Source organism: Podarcis muralis, chromosome 7 (assembly GCF_964188315.1).
Source record: "Podarcis muralis chromosome 7, rPodMur119.hap1.1, whole genome shotgun sequence".
Taxonomy (NCBI): Eukaryota; Metazoa; Chordata; class Lepidosauria; order Squamata; family Lacertidae; genus Podarcis; species Podarcis muralis.
This window is the reverse complement of record NC_135661.1, coordinates 28,473,701-28,495,446: the sequence shown is the minus strand read 5'-3', so window position 1 is coordinate 28,495,446 and position 21,746 is coordinate 28,473,701. Positions and strand designations below refer to the sequence as shown.

At 47.4% G+C, this 21,746-nt stretch overlaps 2 protein-coding genes across 2 annotated transcripts in view; one reads left to right on the top strand and one right to left on the bottom strand.

Moving 5' to 3' along the window:
• The window catches only part of RNF207 (ring finger protein 207), a 24,894-nt gene extending 10,506 nt beyond the window's left edge, over positions 1 to 14,388 (top strand). The window contains exons 10-18 of the mRNA XM_028740470.2: positions 402 to 470; positions 1,042 to 1,110; positions 1,901 to 2,022; positions 6,550 to 6,742; positions 7,813 to 7,998; positions 8,122 to 8,173; positions 9,231 to 9,348; positions 9,907 to 9,999; positions 10,923 to 14,388. Of these exons, the coding sequence (XP_028596303.2) occupies positions 402 to 470; positions 1,042 to 1,110; positions 1,901 to 2,022; positions 6,550 to 6,742; positions 7,813 to 7,998; positions 8,122 to 8,173; positions 9,231 to 9,348; positions 9,907 to 9,999; positions 10,923 to 11,139 (1,119 nt within the window). The 3' untranslated portion in view covers positions 11,140 to 14,388. The remainder of the gene's footprint in view (positions 1 to 401; positions 471 to 1,041; positions 1,111 to 1,900; positions 2,023 to 6,549; positions 6,743 to 7,812; positions 7,999 to 8,121; positions 8,174 to 9,230; positions 9,349 to 9,906; positions 10,000 to 10,922) is intronic.
• On the bottom strand, positions 12,800 to 21,746 carry ICMT (isoprenylcysteine carboxyl methyltransferase). The gene is made up of 5 exons (XM_028740472.2): positions 21,459 to 21,746; positions 18,669 to 18,757; positions 17,883 to 18,052; positions 16,389 to 16,606; positions 12,800 to 15,996 (listed from the first exon to the last, which is right to left on the bottom strand). The coding sequence occupies exons 1-5, from the start codon at positions 21,699 to 21,701 to the stop codon at positions 15,814 to 15,816; spliced, it is 903 nt and encodes a 300-aa protein (XP_028596305.2). The 5' UTR covers positions 21,702 to 21,746; the 3' UTR covers positions 12,800 to 15,813.

The window sequence follows — 21,746 nt, the reverse complement described above, 5'->3', positions numbered from 1 at the left end:
CACTTTCTATATTTGCATTGCATTATTTTTATTTACAGTGCACCCAAACCTCCAAGGTCAGGTAAGGTACCATCACCCTCGTTTCCTAAAATTATATGTCAAGTTTTGCCAGAGGTTGGAGGCACTTGGAAGTCTCAAGAGATAAAACGTAGAATGGCAGGTTGTGGTTGGACTGACACCGAAATTGAGTGAGGTTTAGGTCTTCATGGAAGCCAAGCAGTCTAAGGTGAGGGAGCCCTGTCTCCCCACCCCCCAGAGGGAAGGAGGCATATAATAGCCTACTCAGTGGTGAGAGAAACGCCCTTTGCACATGCTCAGAGGCCCTTTCGGTTCCTCTGCTCCAAGTACTCATAGTTTTGGTATTTGCACAGGTGTCATGTTTCCTTTCCTCTCCTCTTCAGGTCCACCTGGTGACGTGCTCTGCTTTCCTCAGCTCTGCAAACAAGGCTGAATTCCTTGATTTAGGCTATGTAAGTCATCACCCCAAATTCAAATACCACCCCCCTTATCACAGCTGCCTCTGTGGGTACTCAGGTGAGGCGCAAAGCCCTTCTTGTGAGTTTCCAGGGCAAGAAAAGTACTTTGGAGATGCTCAGAAGCACCTGATGGTTATGAATCTTTGTACTTCCATCAAGAAAAAGAGGATAGAGCCCTGCCCCAAGGAGTTTACAAACCAAACTTTGACACAGGGAAGACAAGGGAGGAAATGGTAGCTTGGGGATCAGGGGAGAAGAAGGTACATTTAATTCAGCTGTGTAGACACAGCAGCAGCAGAGTTTGGGGGCTCAGGGGTTATGTCAAGGACTCTGGTGTTAGAAGCAGTTAGAAAGAAAGAAGTAGCTAAGGAGATCATAGAACTGTAGAGTTGGAAGGGGCCGCATCCAGCCTCCTACAATGCAAAAATCACAGCTAAAGAATCCCTGACAGATGGCCAGGTGGTTCTTGTTCTGGACCAGAAACAGTCACGGGGCAGGGACTGCTTTCACAACGGAGGGCGGCATTTCATAGAACTGACCCAATCATCCACATTTCTGTTTTCAGCAACTGATGGAGAGGCTGCAAAAAATCGTCAAGCTGCCCCATCGACTGAGGCCCTCCCAGACGAGCAAGGTACAAGTTTCTGCTCTTCCCTGCTGAGCCAACCTAGCCAGGCACCCAGAGAGCATTTGAACAAATGTTCACCCCCCCCTTTCCCTCTGGGGTCATGCCTGTTTCATCTATCAGTTCTTCATGGGAAGGTCACCTGGCAAACCAGACATAGTCTGCGCCATGAGGTCTAACAGCACACCTGTAAAGCCACATTTGGGCGTTTGCTTTAACTCCAGGTTCTGTACCTGAGGCTTTCCAGAGTTTTGCGGGAGACAAAGATGAGGCTGCCTACACACCATAGGTGTGTCTTCACAGACAAGACCCTCTCCTGGATTGCACCCTCTTTCTACAAGCCTCTGAGGGCAAAAGAACTATCAAAAGGGCCCCTCTGCCAAACACAGACTATAGAAGGATTGCAAGGAAGGAGGCACGTCTTTGAGATATTTCTGAGTCATGTAGATTTAAATACCAATGTGAGCACCTTGAATTGGGCCTGGCAACCAACTGGCAAGCAGTGCATTTGTTTTTAAACAGGGGTTATATTGAGATCCAAACAGAACCTCAGCCAGTAATCTGACCACTGCATTTTGGACCACTTGAAGTTTCCGTGTCGCCTTCAAGGGCAGCCCCAAGTAGAGTGCATTGCAGTAATCCAATCTGGAAGTTGCCAGAGCATGGACTACGGTGGCCTCGTGTTTACCTTGACACGTAGTCCTGTCCAGACAGTCCTCTTATATCCATGTGCAGGAGAAGGCTTGCAACTCCGGGTGCTCTCAGAATGACGGCCCGTCTTAATTGGTTTCCCTTCCAGATCAACACGGAATACAGAGCTGAGTTTGCCCATTGCCTGGAGCCCTTGCTGCTTCTAGCACCCCGTCGCTCCGTGGTGGTGAATGGAGCGGGCATCGGACCTGGGATGAGCAACAGTAACATGTAAGCTGCTCCCGAGCCCTGCTTCATCTGTGGCAACCTTCCCCAGATGTTTCGGACTACGAGTCCCATCATCCACTGCCAGCAAACACAGGCAATGGCTGATGGGAGTTGTAGTCCAAAACTCCTGGAGGACACAACGTTGGGGAAGGGGGATCTGTGAGGAGGGAAATGCAGGTGAAGTATTTTTAAACAAAGGGGGATTGTGCAAAGCTGAATACGGGTTGGAGAGATTTTGAAGCCCAAACCTCTCTTGCCTGCCTTTGAGCACCAGGCACCCTTGGAGACAAAAAGAGCTGTCCTGATTAGCAAGCAGATCAGATGGGCTGGCAGTGCCAGTTCCAGGAAGCCAAGCTGGCTGGTTGGGAGGCTGTTGCGTCAGAGAGTCCCAGTGCAGCTGGCACCCAATTGAACATAGGAAAATGAAGAACACTGTTTCTGTTTCTTTGGGATGTGGAGCAAGGAAACTAGCTCCAGCAATTGTAGCAAAGAGGCTCCAGGGATGGGGCAGAAAATTGATTGTCTGCATTTAGATGCAAATTTACCTACTGACTTCTCACTTTGTGAAACAATAGTACCTTCAAAATTTGCCCTCCTTTGAATTTTGCCGTTCTCCAGCAGGCATTAAAAGTATGCATTAAAATGCACATATTTGTAAAAATAACATGCAGAAATGCATTATATTAGGGGAAACTGCTTTGCAAACATTGCAGAGAAGCATGCGCATATAAGGAGAAATTTGCACCAAAGTGCTGATGAATTTTTTTGAGGACTTTTTTTTTTTTTTAGTAAACTGATTTGGAAATGTAGAAAACCAAAAAATTAGAAAGATGAGAAACTAAGAGAAACTGAAACGGATGTATTTGCCCATCTAGTGCAGACTTGCTTGAAAATAATCCTTTCTGTTCTGGCAAACGATTTCATTTGCTTGCCTTACACACACACTGCATCTCCAAACGTTGCTGAATGCATTTGGAGTTGGTGTAGCTCTTCTGCAACCAGCTGCACTGCAAAATCAAACTTTTTAGTAAGAATATTCTTAGGCGGGGTGGGTGGGGATAAGCTAATACATTTATTGTGGCTTTCATCGAAGGGATTCCATAAGCATGTTCGCTTCACTGCAGCCTTGTTTCTGCTGCAAGACACTAAACTGTTACACCTCTGTCAGCTTAAAAAAAGAAGAAAAGAAAGGAAATGTTTTGGTCAGTTAACTGAAGGCAAATAAGTGACCTCCATCTTTGCATGTTCGTGCATTAGGAGTCCTGGTCCTTGCTGTGCAAACAAGCATTTGAGGGCTGCTAGTTTGGGGGGGGGGGAATGGGAGACTGGTGTGACAGCCACAGCCAACAGTCTGTTTGCACCATACAGCAGCCTCCAGGCAGGAACAGTCTACCTGAGTGATAAAATTTTTGGAATTCCAGCAGTTAAACTACGGAACTCTCTCCCACTGGAGGCAGTGATGGCCACCAACTTGGGTACCATTACAAGAGGATTTGGCAAACAAATTCATGGAGGAGATGGGCTAGTGATGGCTACTGGCCAGGTGGGCTCTGCCCTGAACAAAAGTTGCTGGAAGCCCCAGGAGGGGAGAGTGCTGCTCTTGTGTTCGGATCCTGCTTGCTGGTTTCCTACAGGTATCTGATTGGCCACTGTGAGAACAGGATGCAGGACTAGATGGGCCATGGTCCTCATCCAGCAGGGCTCTTCCTTAAGTTCTTATCTGCAACATAGTAAAGGTAAAGGGACCCCTGACCATTAGGTCCAGTCGTGGCCGACTCTGGGGTTGCGGCGCTCATCTCCCTTTATTGGCCGAGGGAGCCGGCGTACAGCTTCCGGTTCATGTGGCCAGCATGACTAAGCCGCTTCTGGCGAACCAGAGCATCGCACGGAAACGATGTTTACCTTGCACTTTGACATGCTTTCGAACTGCTAGGTTGGCAGGAGCAGGGACCGAGCAACGGGAGCTCACCCCATTGCGGGGTTCTGAACCGCCGACCTTCTGATCGGCAAGTCCTAGGCTCTGTGGTTTAACCCACAGCACCACCCACCACTGATTCCTGGAATGGGGCAAGTGGTGTCAGCTGAGGAGCCTCCCCCAGGTATCAAAACATCCTATTACAACTACAGTACTTGGGTCTGGAATGGTTGAGAGCCCTAGAAAACAGCAACACCCCAATGCGCCTTGCTTTTGGCGCTCAGCTAGCGTGCCTGTTGCCTTTGTCTGCCTGACCACCTTCATGCCCCGACCTACTTGAGAAGCAGATGGCAAACCCAGTGGATCCTTGCACACATCCCAGCCTGCCTGGCTAGCAGTTTGCCCGTCCCTATTTTTATCAGAATTTCAGAGAACTCTGCAAAGCACATTTCCCTGGCACTGGATATATTTAGGACCATTGACATCACAGGCCCCTCTGCTCTGGTGCAGCTGATTGCTGTGCAGGCAGGGACGGCCTTCTCCCAAAGCACTGGGGGCAAAGTGATGGGTTGGGCCGGGGGTCTTCAGGATCCCCTTTCCCTCCAAAGGGAAACTGAGGCTGAGAGCATTGGACGGGGAGTGCCAAGTGCCTGGCTGAGGGGAAAGGCCAAGCGGAATCTGCAGGGAGTCCCCATCTGCCGGTCTGGATGAACCTTCTGATCCGTAAGTGGCGATCTGAGCATCTGTCTTGGCTGTGGGATGAGTCAGTGGGAAGGACTGTCAGGCTGCAGCCGGGCTCTTTTTAATTTGGTTGTGGGTGGAGGGTTTGTTACATCACAATTAATTGGCAGATAGTCCTTTACTGGTGTATGACGTTTCCAGGTAGGTGTGTGTGTTGAGTATGTGTGTGATAATGATTAATTTCATTTATAGATTGCTCTCTGTGCAGCCTATCAAAGCCATTTTGCAATCCATTAAAAACATACACGAAATACATTGCATATTTAAAAACAGCTTTAAAATCACTGCATGTCTTTCTTTCTTTCTTTCTTTCTTTCTTTCTTTTTTTTAAAAGTAAACACAGTAACATATATGAAAAACAATTTCAAATCCAATACTACGATATTGCAAAGGGGCTGCTGAGATACCGCAAAGGGTGTTGCTTCACAGTTTTGTTTATTATGGGATGCATGCACATTTCCCCAAGTGTCAAAACACCGTTGGCATCAAAAAGCCAGTTTTTATTGCTCACTGACTCGACCCATTTAACCCAGATTTACATTTTCTTGGAAAAATTACTGTTTGCCAGTGACCCGCTTGTGATATCTGCAGGCTTGTTTGCTATATGAAACCCCTGTCTGGAACCAGCCTTGGTCATCGGCAATAGCTTCCTTTTGTTTTTAACTCCCATCAGATTTTCCTTGGAAAAAATAACTCTGGATTAACTGGTGGTGGTGGTGGGATTTGGGCTGGGATTTTGACGATGACGTCGTGTGGCTACAGCCCAACACTGACATGTGTGCAGACCATCCATCCCACAACAGGCGACATAATCAAAGCTTATAAAATAACGCGTGGCCTGGAGGAAGTGAATGGAGGAAAGTTTTCCTCTCTCTCTTATAACCCTAGGAATTTGTGGACACCCCAATGAAGCTGAATGTTAGAAGATGCAGGACAGATAAAAGGAAGTCCTAATTCACAGCACAGAGCTAAACTGTGGAACTCCCTCCCACAGGAGGCTGTGATGGCCACCAGCTTGGATGGCTGTAAAAGAGGATTAGACAAATTCATGGAGGAGAGGGCTATCGATAGCTACTAGCCATGATGGCTATGCTCTGACTTCATGGTCAGAGGCAGTGATGCTTCTGAATACCAGTTGCTAGAAGCCACAAGATGGGAAAGTGCTCTTGTGCTTGGGTCCTGCTTGCTGGTTTCTTACAAGCAACTGGTTGGCTGCTATGAGAACAGGATGCTGGACCAGATGGGCCATCGGTCTGAAACAAAAGGGCTCTTCTTACAGCCTTACGATACGATACGATAATCTTTATTGTCATTGTCCCATACAGAACAACGAAATTGAAAAAATCTACATCAGACATTCAAAAACCAACAAGCCTGCTATCCCAGCCTGGTCCTAAAAACTCTGATACCCCATAATTAAATACAACATACTCCCATAAAGACTCCCTACACTGCGTTTAAAACCCAAATCGCATTTGGATAGAAACTGTTTCTCAGGCGGCTAGTCCTAGTGTTTATAACCCTGTACCTTCTTCCAGAAGGCAGAAGCTGAAAGAGATCATTTCCAGGGTGTGAACTATCCTGCGCTATCTCTGCAGCTTTCTGATGGCTCCTGGAAGCATAGATTTGATCCAAGGTGGGAAGAGTGCACCCAATTATTCTCTCCGCAGTCTTTACAACCCTGGACAGGGCTGTTTTTTCCCTTACAACACACACCTGCTGCAGAAGCAGCCTTGCCACATCTTCCAACGCACTTTGTTCCCCCTTAAGCAACACACCTGATGATGAGTGCTGAGATCCAAAGCCATTCCCTTCTGGAGCCTCTCGCTTAGGGACTCCTCCTCTCTTCAGCTGGCTCCCTCTTCTTCCTCCAGGATGTCCGGAGGTCCCTGCTCCAAGACCCTTCTTGTGTCCGGCTGCCCCTCTACCTGCGAAAAGATGTCCCTGGCAGGCTCCCTGGTCCGGAAGCCCACCATGCACCGGTACATAAGCACCAAGGTGCTCCTGGCTGAAGGTGGAGAGACACCCTTCACCGAGCATTGCCGCAACTATGAGAACATGTATCGGGTAAGGATGGCGGGGCAAGGGAGAGGATGGTGATAGTGGGCACCTTGCCCTGGGCACCTGCGGGAGCAAGCCAGCACCGCTGCTGGAGATGCTGCTCAGCCTTGCAACAGAGCAGGTCAAGATGAATCAGCAGGCCCAGCCAATGAATGCATTTGTGCATGCACACACACACACAGACACACACACACATGGGAATGCAAAATAAGAAGTCAGGAGCATTATAGCCTGACCATTATAGCCCATGTTTTGGTGACCTCGAGGCTGGATTACTGCAATGTGCTCTATATGAGGCTGCCTTTGGGGCTGCTTTAGAAGCTCCAGCTGCTGCAGAATGCAGTGGTCAGATGGCTGATGGGAGCTTCTGGCTGAGAACATGGGGCACCAGCTGTGCCTGCCCATCTACTACTGGGCCAGGTTCAAGGTCCTTGTGTTAATTAACAAAGCCCTGAACAACTTAGGTCCAGGGTGCTTCAGGGAATGCCTGAACCCTTATATCCCCAGCTTGATCACTGAGATCATCTGCAAGAGTATTGTTGGTTGTTCCTCGAGTTGGCGAGACTCCTTTGACCATAACAAGGAACCGAGCCTTTAGAGCCATCAACCCTGACCTGTGGAACATTCTGCCACTAGATTCAGAAGCCAACCTTCTGTGCCAACTTTTAAATGCCTGTTGAAAACTTTTCTGTTCCGCCAAGCCTATGCAGGCACTTACAAATGCATTCTTCCACAATTATTATTAATTAAATTTGCATACGGCTCTTCACTAGTATTAATGAAAGCGAACATTAAAAGCATAAAAAGCAAAAAACAAACATCAGTTGCTGATGTTTGTTTTTAGCTTTTAATGTTTGCTTTCAGGTTTAGTATTGTTGGGGCTATGTTTTCTGATATGTTTTCTGATAAGAGTGGTATAGAAATATTTTTTACAAATAAAAACATAGTAAGTCATAAATCCCCGCCCCTTCCCCCGGTTTGGCAAAAAGGAAGTTTTCAGCATTCTATTGCTGATCCTTCCGCCTCGCCAACTGGAGCCTTTCAAACTTCCTTCCCCTTCCCCCGTGTTGCTGCAGACCCTTCAAATAGAGATTCAGAACTTGAAGGATCAGGTGCAGGAGCTGCACCGCGACCTCACCAAGCACCATTCCCTCATCAAGACGGAGATCATGAGTGAGATCCTGCAGAAGTCGCTGCAGATGGACGTGCAGATTGCTTCAGAGTATTCCTCTGTGGAGATGATGCGGAGCGTGTTTGAAGAGGTACGCTGACTTTCTCAGGCTGCAGAGTCCTGCAGCAACTATGCAATCACAGTACACACACATGCACAAAATCCCCCCCACTTGAGGAGCATGTGCTGATAACTCCGACTTTGTCTTTTGCAGACCTGGGAAGAAACCTATCAGCGAGTGGCAAATGAGCAAGAGATTTATGAAGGTGAGCACAATATGAACTTCTCTGAAGCCATGCAACTCCACCGATCAGTGGTAGCTGGTAACCTTTTTGACTTGGTAGGGCTGCAGTATTATACCTTGCTGTAGGTATAATAAGGACATGTATAGCCCTTATGTAGGAAGGTGTAGCATTGCACATGTGCAGAGTGCCATTGTTTCCTCCTCTCTGAAATACAAACCCTTGATTATTACTCTGTACATCTATGGATGGGGAAAGAACTTCCATGTAAGAAGGCCAAGTACACTTTTCAGAAAAGAATGACTCCATGCCTCTTATTTAGAAACGTAGCCATGTTGCATAAGGTTTTGAATTCGTGTATGGAGAACCACAAGCTTAACTTGAGTCAACAGTGTGATGGAGCTGCAGAAAAGAAAAAGCTAATGCAATTCTAGGCTGCATTGACAGAAGTATAGCGTCTAGATAAAGGGAAGTAATAGTAGTGCTCTATTCTGCCTTGGTCAGACCACACCAGGAGTACTGCATCCAGTTCTGGGCCTCACAGTTTAAGAAACATATTTACAAACTGCAAGGTGGGCAAAGGAGGGCAACCAAGATGATCAAGGGCCTGGAAACCAAATCTTGTGAAGAACAGCTGACAAAGTTGGGTATGTTTAGCCGGGAGAGTGAGAGGAGATATGATAGCTATCTTCAAATAGCTGAAGGGTTGTCACATGGAAGATGGAGCCAGCTTGTTTTCTGCTGCCCCAGAGGACAGGACCCAAACCAATGGATTCTAGTGACAACAAAGGAGATGCCAAATAAACATCAGGAAGGACTTTCTGACAGTAAGAGCCATTTGACAGTGGAACGGACTCCCCCAGGTGGTGCTGGACTCTAGGCTTTTAAGCAGAGGTTGGATGGCCACTTGCCAGGGATTCTTTAGCTGTGATTCCTGCACTGCAAGGGGTTGGTCTACATGAGCCTTTGGGAGTCCCTTCCAACTCTACAGTTCTATGATTCTGTGTACCTATGCTTATTGTGTGAAAGGGCCAATCCTTTGGGCTTGACTGACTTAACGCCAGACTTCCTTCTCATGCAGCACAGCTCCATGATCTGTTGCAGCTCAAGCAGGAGAACAGCTACCTGACAACCATCACCAAGCAGATCGCCCCTTATGTCCACTCCATCGCCAAAGTAAAGGAGCGGCTGGAGCCCAGGTGAGGAAGCCGAGAGCCCGGTCCACTGCTGCTTTCCTGCTCCGCTCCCAGATCCTGCACAAGTTTGTCTTCAAAAACCTCCACTGCCTTATCTCCAGAGGGGAGGATCGGAACCGATAGATTCAAGTGACAAGGAATTAAACATTAATTTGATTAAACATTAGGAAGCCATTCAGCAGTGACAGGGACAACCTTGGAAGGTGGTGGAATCTCCTTCATTGGAAGTTTGAAAAGCAGAGGTTGGATGGCCATCTGCCAGGGGTGCTTCAGCTGCGATACCTGCATTGCGGCTGGTTAGCATAGATGACTTGGCCCCTGAATTGTAAATCCCCATTGTGCTTCATAAAACACCCATAGCTAAAGGAATATGTAGTCTGGCAGAGGGATGATCAAGCCTTGTGACTCTGTGAGGGAGGAGGGACCCTCTGTCCTCCAGAAATCTCTTTTGCTCCAACCCTGTCAAGGTGTATGGCTTTAATCAGCAGGTATTTGTGGTACATCTCTTGAGTCAGCTTCCCCCATGCCAAAGCCCCCAACTCAGCCCAAATATCCCTTCAGGTTACAGGACACAAAGGAGGAGAGGAATGGCCAGCCAGAGAGCTTGCTGAAAATATACGATGAGAGCCCAGAGGCTGCTGACGTCCAGCACAGGTATCTGATCCATTTCAGGTAGCAAAGAAGTTTGGTTCTATGTTGATGCCACAATACTATAGGAGCAAAAAGGTGAAGATTCAATCTATTGTTTTCCAAGTGGCCACTCCTCAGGGGATGCAGGTTAACTCAGTGACCTGGTCAGTCAGCCATCAGTGTTCGTTTGGGAGGGAAAATACTTGACCTAAGAGACTGGTTTCAAAAGGAAGCACTAGCAGTTTCATGCTTCAGGGTAAAGAGACAAATTCATGGAGGAGAGGGCTATCAAGGGCTACTAGTCATGATGGTCATGCTCTGCCTCCACAGCTGGAGGCAGCAATGCTTCTGAATACATTGCTAGAAGCCACAGGAGGGGAGAGGGCTCTTAGACTCGGATCCCGCTTGCAGAATTCCCACTGGGGCACCTGGTTGGCGACTGTGAGAACAGGATGCTGGACTAGATGGGTCATTGGTCTAGACCAGGCTTCCTCAAACTCGACCCTCCATATGTTTTTGGCCTACAACTCCCATGATCCCTAGCTAGCAGGACCAGTGGTCAGGGATGATGGGAATTGTACTTTCAAAACATCTGGAGGGCCAAATTTGAGGAAGCCTGGTCTAGACTCTAGCAAACTCTTCCAAAGTTCTTATGAGCCTTGCTGGGCAGGCTAAAGGCTGCCTTGTCCAGAATCCTATGCCCAGTAACATCCATCCAGATGCTTCTGCAAATTCTACAAGCTGGTTCCCCAGAAACTGGTAGACTGCGCAAGAACAGAGAGGTTCCATTAAGCTGTCAGAGCTACTAGCCTAAGAAAGGGCTGCCCTCCAGCAGTTTACTTAGTTAAAAAAAGCTTGGCACTTATTTAGTGATAGAAAACCTAGGGCTTGTTATGATTTCCTAGACCATTCCTTCCACCCACTGTTATTTTTCTCTTCTATCTGAGGCCTGATTTGTGCAGCGGCCTTGAGGAACGAGAAGGAGCCTCGGAGCCCAAAGCAGAAAGCCAGATTCTCAGCCCAGCCGCAGAGGACCCCCTGCTGAAATCGAAAGAATATTACAGGAGCAAGCAGAAAGGCCGACCTGAGAGTCCCCCGCAGCCGTCGGGACCTCGCAAGTCAGCCAAGGAGGCAGATCAGGAAACAGAGCTTCTCCTGTGCTGAACCTGCACTCGCAGTCTTTCTGAACAAAAATGTTCATGTATGGCATAGCAGACTCTTTTCAGTGTGGTGTGTGCTCAGAAAACCATATATATTCTGCACTAAGATAATCCTGGTTCTGCAATCCCTAAACCATGCAAAACAGAAGGATTTATTTTGCGTTATTCTGCAGGGCTTCTTTGTTGTTGGCACTTCTGGAGCCCAGCAAGGTGCGGGCTTGTTAAGAAACAATGGAGGGTGCAGCAGTGGAAATCTTAATTCCTCCAGCTTCTGCCAAGTATTGCCTGTGTTCTTTCAGCTGTACCTCCCACATCAACGTCTAGACAGGCACTGGCTTCTCAAACAGCTCCAAACCGAGAGAGTGAGTCTGGGCTTCTCTGAGAAAAGCAAAATCCTCCGATGACTACCAAGTGTCTGGATTTTCTGCACCTGCCTGGAACTGCAGGTTTTTCTTATTTTACCATGCATCTGAGAGGCATAAAATGTTGTTATGCAAAACCAGCATCTCCTATTATTCAGCTACACCCTTAAAAGCCAGTTCTCTAGATACAGCCATATCCACTAGCACACTAGAGGTTGGGGCATCCTCGGATCCTGAGAAAAATTCAGCAGTTCTTCTGTATGGCTTAAAGGACCTGTGTGCAGAAGAGGCCTGCCCACTGTGTGTCTCTGCATGATCCCCCATTTTGGCCTTGCTTATTTCCTGTGAGCCTCTCCTGGGGCCCAGCAATCTTGCCATGTCTCCTGAGCAGATGTGGGAACCCCCCTGCTGTTGCTGAACTACAGATCCCATCAGCCCAAGGAAACACAGCCGTTGGCCAGGGTGCATGGGGTTGTAGTTCAGAAACCTCTAGAGAGCCCCCAGCTGTTCTGGGACAATGTGGTTAAATGATCCAAACCCTCCAGACAGAGCAGAATTACCTTCAGAGGAGCTCACCTGTTGCACCTCTGCAGCAGTCACTGATGTGGGCTGGCCTCCTTCCAAGAAGGTAACTCGCTCTCTGAAACAGGGACCTCCAAATGCTGCTGGACTCCCCACTCACATAGTCATCCCTGAAGTTTAATTCGGGGGTGGAGGACATTCCTCTTATATTGCAAGGCCAGGAAACACTCACTTACATGCAAACGTTTTCCTTGCCTTTAACGCTTATGGATTTCATTAAGCAACCTTCACAAAATGCATCCTATATGCTCGGTATGATAATTAAGGATGTGTATTTGTGCTATTAGAATTGGGGTGTGTGTGGGAAAAAACATACCTGTTTTCTGTTTGAAGACAGATGGCCCTGATGCAGTGCCTACTGGCATGATGGCTAGGGCTGATGGGAATTGGGAGTCCAACATCTGGAGGGCTGCAGGTTCCCAACACCTGCCGAAATGGTTTTAAAATAAGAGGAGCCCCTTCCTTGCCCACCAATAATTATGGGGTTATTCCCAGTCATGCATTATGAGGGGGAGACTAGAGTGCAAATCCCTGCTTGGTGACTTTGGGCCAGTCATCAGGTCTCAACTACCCTACCACACAGGGTTGTTGTAAGGCTCATATTATGGGCTACATACACCACCTTGAGCTTATTGGAGGAAAGGTGGGGTTGTCAATACAATAAATAAATAAATAAATATGATCTAAGAAAGGGGTGCTGTCAACATCTGCCAAAGAATAGAGACTTAAAAATATTTTATTATTATTCTTTTAAAAATACAAGAGAACAGAACTGATCCTCTGTTTGGCTGGTTGCCAGCCGACTGCTCCAAAGGGACTGGAAAGTAAACAACTGCCTCTCAGCTTCCGAGGTAACAAAGCAAAAAACAGCATGATTAATTTTCAGAGGGAATCTCAGGATATTCTCCTGGCAACACAAACTGGCTAGTTACCAGGGCAGCCGGGGGGAGGGGGAGGGAGGAGAAGGGGAGGCAGACCTGTGTGTATACCATGATTTCTATAATAATGATGCTAGGATTATACATCCAAAATTCGTTCTAATAAAAGCTGTATTCCACAATCCATACAAATTACACTGATTTGATTAAATGTGCATACTTTTTTTAAAAAACAAATTTGCTTCTGCATATTACAGATATTGCCTGCATATTACAGATATGGACATGTATTTTGACCGAGGAGAGCCTACAGGTCCGAAGTGGGAACACAGGGTGCGACCTGATACTGCTTCAGATCTTTGGATCCATCTACCTCAGTACCGTCTACACTGACTGGCAGCGGCAATCCAAGGTTTCAGGCAGGGGACAGTCCCCAACTGGGGACTGAATATGGGGCCTCCTGAATGCAAAGCACAGAGCTACCCCTCAGCTGCAGCCCCTTCCGTACAAAGCAGGGTTTGCAAACTACACACGTGCTATGCAGGGAATTCAAATCTCATCCAACTAAGTGCAGAACCATTGAAATGAACGGACCTTAGACATGCCCATTCATCTCAGTGGATCCACCCTCTGTAAGACAGATCAGAATCTGACCCTTGAAAACCTTAGCAACTTACTAGATTTTGAAATTCAACCATACCCTTCCTCCACCATGCAAGCTCATTTTGCAGCCACAAGGACTAGAAACTTTTATTTATTAAAACTGATTTTCTTGGGGAAACTGATTTCTGCAACCAATACCCCATCTCATGGCGTATATGAACCGTATATGAATCTTCTTCCCCATCAGAGCAAGCAAATATTAGGCAACATGGGTCAATGGACTTACTCAACATAAGGAAGAAGCTTCAGTTTTCTGTTGCAGTAGGTCAACTGTGCAACAGGTTCCCCCACCAAGCTATACTATGACATCTGCACAAAGCCAATCAAGGGGCTCTCAATCGCTACCGGATAGTTCACAAGCAACAGAACAGAATTTTTCAGATTCTGCTTGATTCTTAACGAGCCACCGAGGAAACAAATCGCCCTGAAGCTCCAAGTCATGAGTTGTGTCTCTCCATCACACACCTAAAATTAACTCAGCCATGCTCCCAGATTAAAGAATTAAGGTCAACAGAAGCTCTTGGGCAATGCAGGGCAAGGTCTGAGCTCCTACCTAACTCTGGACAGCAGGGGAATTATTGAACAGAAATTTCCAATGCTAAAAGCAGACTCTACAGGTACAATCGGAAATGGGGGACACTATGTAGACTGTCTTAATTTATACAGAGGTGTAGAATCCAGCTTTTCCTAAGCATAGAATTGTTTTGGACATATTTTTGCAGTATGTTTCTCTCTTAAGTGCACCTGCCTCCTTTTCTCCCCCCCCCCCCCCAAAAAAAAAATGTGCCCCAAGTAAAGAAGCACAAAAGCCTGCTCACCCCTCTGTAAAACAAGAATGTCACAGAGTGAAAGAGAAATTAAAGCTGCTTGCTTGAGATTTTGGCCGTTTTGCATTTACAAATCAAAGAAAGTGGAGACAAATGACAGCTTAAGGAATCATCCTTGCTGGGTACAGACAGAATGATAGCTGGATGGCAACTGGCCCCCCAAAACGACAGAAATGCCATTTCTGCCAGTCTTGGCCGCAGTTTGCAAGCGTCTTATTTCCCATCTTCATTATAAATAGATCAGTAGAAACACATTAAACTTCTCTTTGGTATATTAAAATGGAAAAGTGTGCAGCGAGAAACTTTTTTAAAAGGCAGCCAAGGGAGAGGGGGAGGGCGCGAGGGAAGTCTCTCCCAGTCAGTCATGTGCATCCTGCTTAATATATATTGCCAAAGTAATACTTGTTCAGTATGCAAAGTCAAAAGCAACTATCCCCTTGCACTTTGTAGAAACAGAATTTGAACTTTTGCTACACAAGCAGGATTCTGGTGGGAGGAGAGGTGGTCATTATCAAAAATGTGGAATGAAGACAAAGGTTGTGAGGCTGAGCAGTAGGAGTGAGACAGGACCGCTCAACCAGGAGGGACGTCAAAATGGCCGTGAAAGAAACAGGAGACCATAACATTTAGGTGCAAAGAATTCTCTTTTTTTCATTCGTTTGTGAGGTGTATTGCAAGCCTGGTTTGGAAAAAGGGCAAAGGGAAGGGAGATCTCTTTGCCTGTGTTGTTAATCTTGACAGTTGTCATACATTTTAAGATAGAACCAGAGGGCCTGGATGCTGCAAACAGGCCCTACCTCCTGCCAGCCCACTCTTGGGAGTGCTTAGGAGATCAGGCCCAGAGGTTAAAGCTGTGCTGTGCTTGCCCTTTGGTGGGACAGGGTATGTGGGGAGGGAGAAGAACTGGAAGGGCTGGGCCCCTTTGCTTTAAAAAAGAAAAAAAAAACTTTTGACTAGAGAGGTGAGTTTCTATCCAAATCCCTTCCAGGGAGCAATATTGGTTACTCAAAGGGCGAGCTTGCCATTGAAATCTGCTTTGGTGCACTTTGGTCCATCAAAGCTGCAAGAGGCAGAGCAACGAAAATTGTTTTGCTTTCAAAGTCAGCCTTGAGGATTCAGGGCAGCTCTGATCATCCAGGCAGTTCCTTCTCCCGCTTACGTCAAGGGAGGGCATCTATTTTTGCCTATGGTATGGAGCTTCTGCCCAGCCCTTCACAAACCTCCAGGAAACTCACTAGGTATTAAAACTGACCGCTACTGTACCGGCACGGCACGAATGTCACCGTTGTTCTTCTGCACAGACCAGGCCAAGCGGCCCCTGGAGCCAGGAGCTCCCACGTCCTGCTCAATGCAGGCCCTGGAGTCTTCATAGCTCCGCTTTCACGCCTCTGATGAATGGCAAGCCTGTAGGGACCCTCCTCTTGTAGGCCAGGTACTCTTCCCCAAAGAAATGGATCAGTGTCATCTCCTCCTCTTCTATCCGCTCCCGGAAGAAGCGCCAGGATGCCAGCGTGTAGCCCACCATGCAAATTGGATTGCACAGCAATACCTGAAACAAGGAATGCAGGAGAATGGCTGCCAGGAGCATGAAAACTGGAAAGCTCAAGAGACTCTAAGGTTACATTCACACTCTATGTTTAAAGCGTTCTGATACCACTTTAAATGACCCTGGCTTCTTTCCCCAAAGGGTTTTGAGAGCTGAAGTTTGTTAAAGGTGCCAAGAGTGGTTAGGAGACCCCTATTCCCCTCCCAGAACTACAACTCCCAGAGTTTCCTGCGACAAGGGATTGACTGTTAAACCACTCTGAAAACTGGAAGGTTGGATGAATGAATTATACGCTATCACACATTCCTCTTAATATCTCATGGAGCCTAGGGTACCTCCTCCACCCCCCAAAAGAGCCAAAATATTACAAGAGGCACTAAGCTGTGCAACAGTACCTGGGTCCCAATACTCCAGTAAAACCATCCGACGTACGATGGGTGACGAAACCAGCCATAAACACCTCTGGTCACAAGAGTGTGAGTCTCCGATTTTTCATTCTGAACAATGTGGTTGAAGTTGGAGCCAGCTGTGAGCATGGCAGCCTTCCTCAGACAGTCCCCAAAAACCACCATGAGCAGCCCTGCCGAACTCAGCCAAGTGATCTGCTTCATCTCTGCAAATGAGCAAGCGCAGGTTGCAAAATGGTGCCACTCTGGTAGAGTTGCAGCTGCACCGGTCAGAAGGGGAAAGAAGGCACTCGGCGCTTTTAACAAATGGATTAACATTCTTCACAAGGGACCAGGGCAGACAGCTGCACTGGAGTTGGGTTTTGGTTTTCTTTTGGACCAAAAATGACTGATAGAAGTCTGTGCCAGCAGGTGGGCTACAACAAAGGTTTTTGGGCTAGTTAGCTTCTGTGGAGACCCATCTGTAAATTTCACAATTCGATGTACACAAGAAGCAGAATGCAGAGATCAAAGCCAAACTTCCATAAACACTAGTTAGTTGATAACAGTGATCTCCTCCCCTTCACAGTGTCATTTAAAACAAAAAAGGACCTTAATGTCAGAGCATGAAGTCAAAACAGTCAGTGTTTTAGAAGGGTCAGAAAATGGTCCAACTAATGACAGAGAGCTAAAGCCACACACAAGTGGTGTGCGGCCATCTTTCAATGCAGCCTCTGAATAAGCTTGAGGGGCAACAAGTCCACCCTGTTATCAGCATTTTCAGGCGTGTATTAGTAACTGAGGGCCGGCAGGGTGCAATGAATAGAGCACTCTCAGCCACCACTGAAGGGCTGTTGTTACAGCTAATAATGCAAGTTGTGAAGTCTCTGGTTCAAGATGGTAATAAGCTGAGTAGGTGGCCTTCACAAAAGGAGCACTGCTTACTCAGCCTCTGTACCTGCAATAGTAGGACAGCAACCCTGGCCTAACTCAAAAGCTTTCTGAGATGATGCATGCAAAGGCCCTTGACACTCAAAGGCCAAGTCCTACACCTTGTTTCAGCATACCAAGTTCTTATATATTTAAAGTATTTATGACCCACCTTTCTACCCAGAGGTCCCAGAGAATGAATATATGGCCTAAGCACCAACAGTTTAAAAAAGAAGATAAAAACAGCATGTAGCAAAATACAGACTTCAGTTACAAACCACCAGCAGCAATGGAGATTCAAGCACCCAATACATACTTCATCCTTCGCCAAAAGCCTGGGCAAAGAGGTGTGTCTTCACCTGTTGCTAAAACAGTATCAGTGTTGTGGTGAAACACACCTTCAAAGGGGAGATCATTTTAAAGGTGAGGGGTCAATATTACCCCAATTAGTTCAGGTTGGGGAGAGAAACAGCTTCGTTTTCAGACCTGCCTCCAGGTCCATATTCCTGGGTCTCCCATTAGAATGATTGAGTTTTTCTGTTTCACTTGCATAAGAACTCAATAGTTACTGACCTGGGCAAATGAATTTTTCCACGGTGAACTCAACCCAGGATGAGACTGCAGCTAGGTTGTATTCAAAGCTGTGGTTGATCAAGAAGGAATCCAAGGAGAGACTTCTGGGGTTGTTAACGGCTGTCACCAAGTATTCAGAGTAATGGAAGAAGGAAAGCGAACACATATACCTGGAAGAGCAACCAGGGACTTAGCAAAACCCTCATGTTTCAGCTTCCTGGGTTTTAACTCTAGGTTTGCTCTTCTGAAGAGCTGTAAACTGGGCTGCTCAACACACCAGCTGCTTAATCTCCAATGATGTTTTAAAAACAATATCACAAGGGTGGGCTCATTCTCTGGATGGTTCCTTTTCCAGGAAGCATGCAGACTCAAATATAGCATCATTCCTGTCACTCAATGCAGGTGTCCTAAAACACTAAGAAGAACTTGCACACATCTATATATATATATTTTACAAAGCAGATGCCTAGGTCTCACATCCAAAATTAGGAGTGGGTAATCAGTTATTCAGACATTCCCCTCCAGGTGTCTGCTTTTGTCCCCTGGCAAGCAGCTAGGATTTCCTGAGTACAGAAGGCAGGGGAGAAAAGGGGCTCCAAAAATGGATTCAGAAACAATGCATTAAGTTGTATTTGTCTCCTATGGCAGGCTCTCCTAGTGCCCCTAAGAGGATGAAGGCCAGCCAAACAGAGGTGAGTGCAGGTCCCAGGAGTCTCCAGGAACAAGAGAGCTGTCCCCCAGAGCCCACAGTTTTCTTTTCAGAAACCTAAAGTGCTGCCCTCTTACCATCCAAAATGCTTCCACGTAGATTGTCCGAAGCTGAGCAATAAACCACACCCGAATGCAAAGCCCAAGAAGCAGGCACGGATGGCAATCTACAAGGCAAGAAAAGGAACGGTCAGAAACTCACCTGCCCATCAGTCAGAGGGGGGGAGGGAAGCAACCCCACATACTCCTACCCCACAAGCCACCAGTTCTGAAGCCAAATCCTAAGGCAGTCCTATCTCTCCAGCACACCATGGGAGGGATTGACAACAGGAAACCCCTAGGTGGAAATATGCCTATCCTGACCACTCTCCAAACTCCCATCATCCTCCCCAACCACTGGTGATACTGGAAGTTCGAGTCAAAAAACATATCAAAGGCTGCAGGTTCCCCTTCTTATTTGTCTACAATATCATATGCATCCTAATCATCTAGCGCAATCTTATTTCAAATAGGGGTAAGGGCTTGAGGTTTCCTCTTCAAATTTTTCCTACTTATCCTACAGCAAGACATTAAGATCTAACACAACGCTGAAGACTTTTAAGAGACCAGCCGCAACAAAAATGACTGTGGGCTTGACCAAACAGGTGCCAGGCTAAAACAAGTCACGCCACAACAGGTAAGTAAGAGCCTGGCAGGATGAGGCCAATGGCCCATCTAGTCCAGCATCCTGTTCTCATAGTGGCCATCCAGAGGCCTGTGGGGAAACCACAAGCAGAAGATGAGTGAAACAGCCCAGTGCGCAGCAACTGAGGAATAATGGAGGCTGATTCTGGCTAGCAGCCAGTGACAGCCTTGTCTTGCATTATTTTGCCCAATCCTCTTTTAAAGCCATCCACGTTCGTGGCCATCACTGCCTTCCACCATGGGAGGGAGTTTCATAGTTTACCTATGCACTGTGTGAAGAAGCTCTCTCTTTCACCTGTCCTGAATACTCCAACATTCAGCTTCATGGATGTCCACAAGTTATTGTGAGAGAGTAAGAAAAGCTTTTCTCTATCCACTTTTTCCATTCCGTGCATAATTCTATCAGCTTTTATAATTTTATGTCTTACAGTGGTACCTTGGGTTACATAAGCTTCAGGTTACAGACTCCGCTAACCCAGAAATAATGCTTCAGGTTAAGAACTTTGCTTCAGGATGAGAACAGAAATTGTGCTCTGGCGGCGCTGCGGCAGCAGGAGGCCCCATTAGCTAAAGTGGTGCTTCAGGTTAAGAACAGTTTCAGGTTAAGTACAGACCTCTGGAACGAATTAAGTACTTCACCCGAGGTACCACTGTACTTGCCTTTTTGCTAAATGTAAAGGTCCTAAGTTCCGAATGCTGCAACTTTTTCTGATAGGCAAGTCGCTTCTCCCCTTTGATCCTCTGGTTGCCCTTCTCTAAACCTTTTCCAGAAATTTTCTTTCTGAGGTGGGGCAACCAGAACTGTGCACAGTATTGCACATGGAACCACGCCATAGATTTGCATAACGACATTATGATTTCAGCAGCTTTGGCTTTATGTACTTGATGAAGCAAGTGCCAGCCTAGGACAAGTAAACAAGCCCAGTTGTCAGAGTGCTGCAAGACGCCTCACAGGCACGGACTGCTTCAGTGGTTAAAGCACTCTGCGCTTGCGCAGGGAAATACTTGCCCCATGGTTCAGCCCTAAGCACTGGTATAAGAAGATAGAAAGCCATTCAGCAGAGCTGACATATCTGGGTCAGGAGCAGAAAAGCAAACTCATTAAGGAGATAGCCACACCTCTCCTTAAGCAGAGAAGGGAGTGGCCTTTGATGTAAAAATTGGGGTTTGCCTTTTGCTGTCCAACTCCCCATGGGACTCTGAGTCCCCTAAGTCCATGATCAGTCAGAGAAGAATGGATGGAGGCAGGATCCAGTGGAAAGCAAGGCAGATATATATATATTTTTCTGTTGCAACAGAGTTCCCTCCCCTCCTTCCACAATGAGAGAGACCCTGAACAAAAGAGTGCAGGAGCCTTTAAAGACGTTTGACGCTGCCCAACCGCCTTAGCCAAAGACCACCCCCAAATCATCATACATGCATCATAGGAGGCAGACGACAGCAGAAATCCTGTTTTCCAGGATACCTGATAATGGTCGCTAGTTGCATTACCTGGGAAGCCTGGCCATTTTTGTGATGGTTAATACTTTAGTTCCTGAATCCAGGTCACAGGCTCACCCTATTCATACGCAAATATGCCCCCTTTAAGACAAGAAGGGCTTTAGCCATTTGCTTTCCTTACTGCAGAGGAATATTTGAAGTTCACATGGCTTCAGGATTGCTCTCCTGAACTATTTCGGACACATGGATTATTTATACAGTGGTACCTCAGGTTAAGTACTTAATTTGTTCCAGAGGTCTGTTCTTAACCTGAAACTGTTCTTAACCTGAAGCACCACTTTAGCTAATGGGGCATCCTGTTGCCGCCGCACCGCCAGAGCACGATTTCTGTTCTTATCCTGAAGCAAAGTTCTTAACCCGAAGTACTATTTCTGGGTTAGCGGAGTCTGTAACCTGAAGCGCATGTAACCCGAGGTACCACTGTATTTAGATATACATGCATCTATGAATATTTATTCTATTTTTGAGACCTTAGAATTCTTTTACCACCCTTGGTTAGACACACCCAGGGGAAACAGCCACACCCCTGGGCGTGTCTAACCAAGTTATAGCAAAGAAGTGTATGGCCACGCCCTTCCCAGGCAGAAGTGGGCGGACTCTGCACTAACCACGCCCACGAACTCGGCGAGTCCCTCCGCCGAGGGGCGGGGCCTCGCGTGGACACGCCCTCCTCCCAGCCGTTACCTGGTACATGCCCCCCGGGGCGCGACCCCAGGCCAGCAGGAGGGCGGCGTTGACTCCGGCCACATGAAGGGCCAGTGCGGCGCGGCCTTGGAAGCCCAGCCCGGAGAGCAGCGCCGGCGGAGGCGCCGACAGCAGCAGCGGCACGGCCGCCACGGAGCTTCCCAGCACGAAGGCCGTCAGGCTGGTCCGTGCCTCGCGTCCCCTTCGCCCGCCGATGCCCGCCTTCCCCTCAGCGCCGGCCATGATGGACCGGCGGCCGGAGCCAAGCCCCGCTCTCGCGAGGCCTCT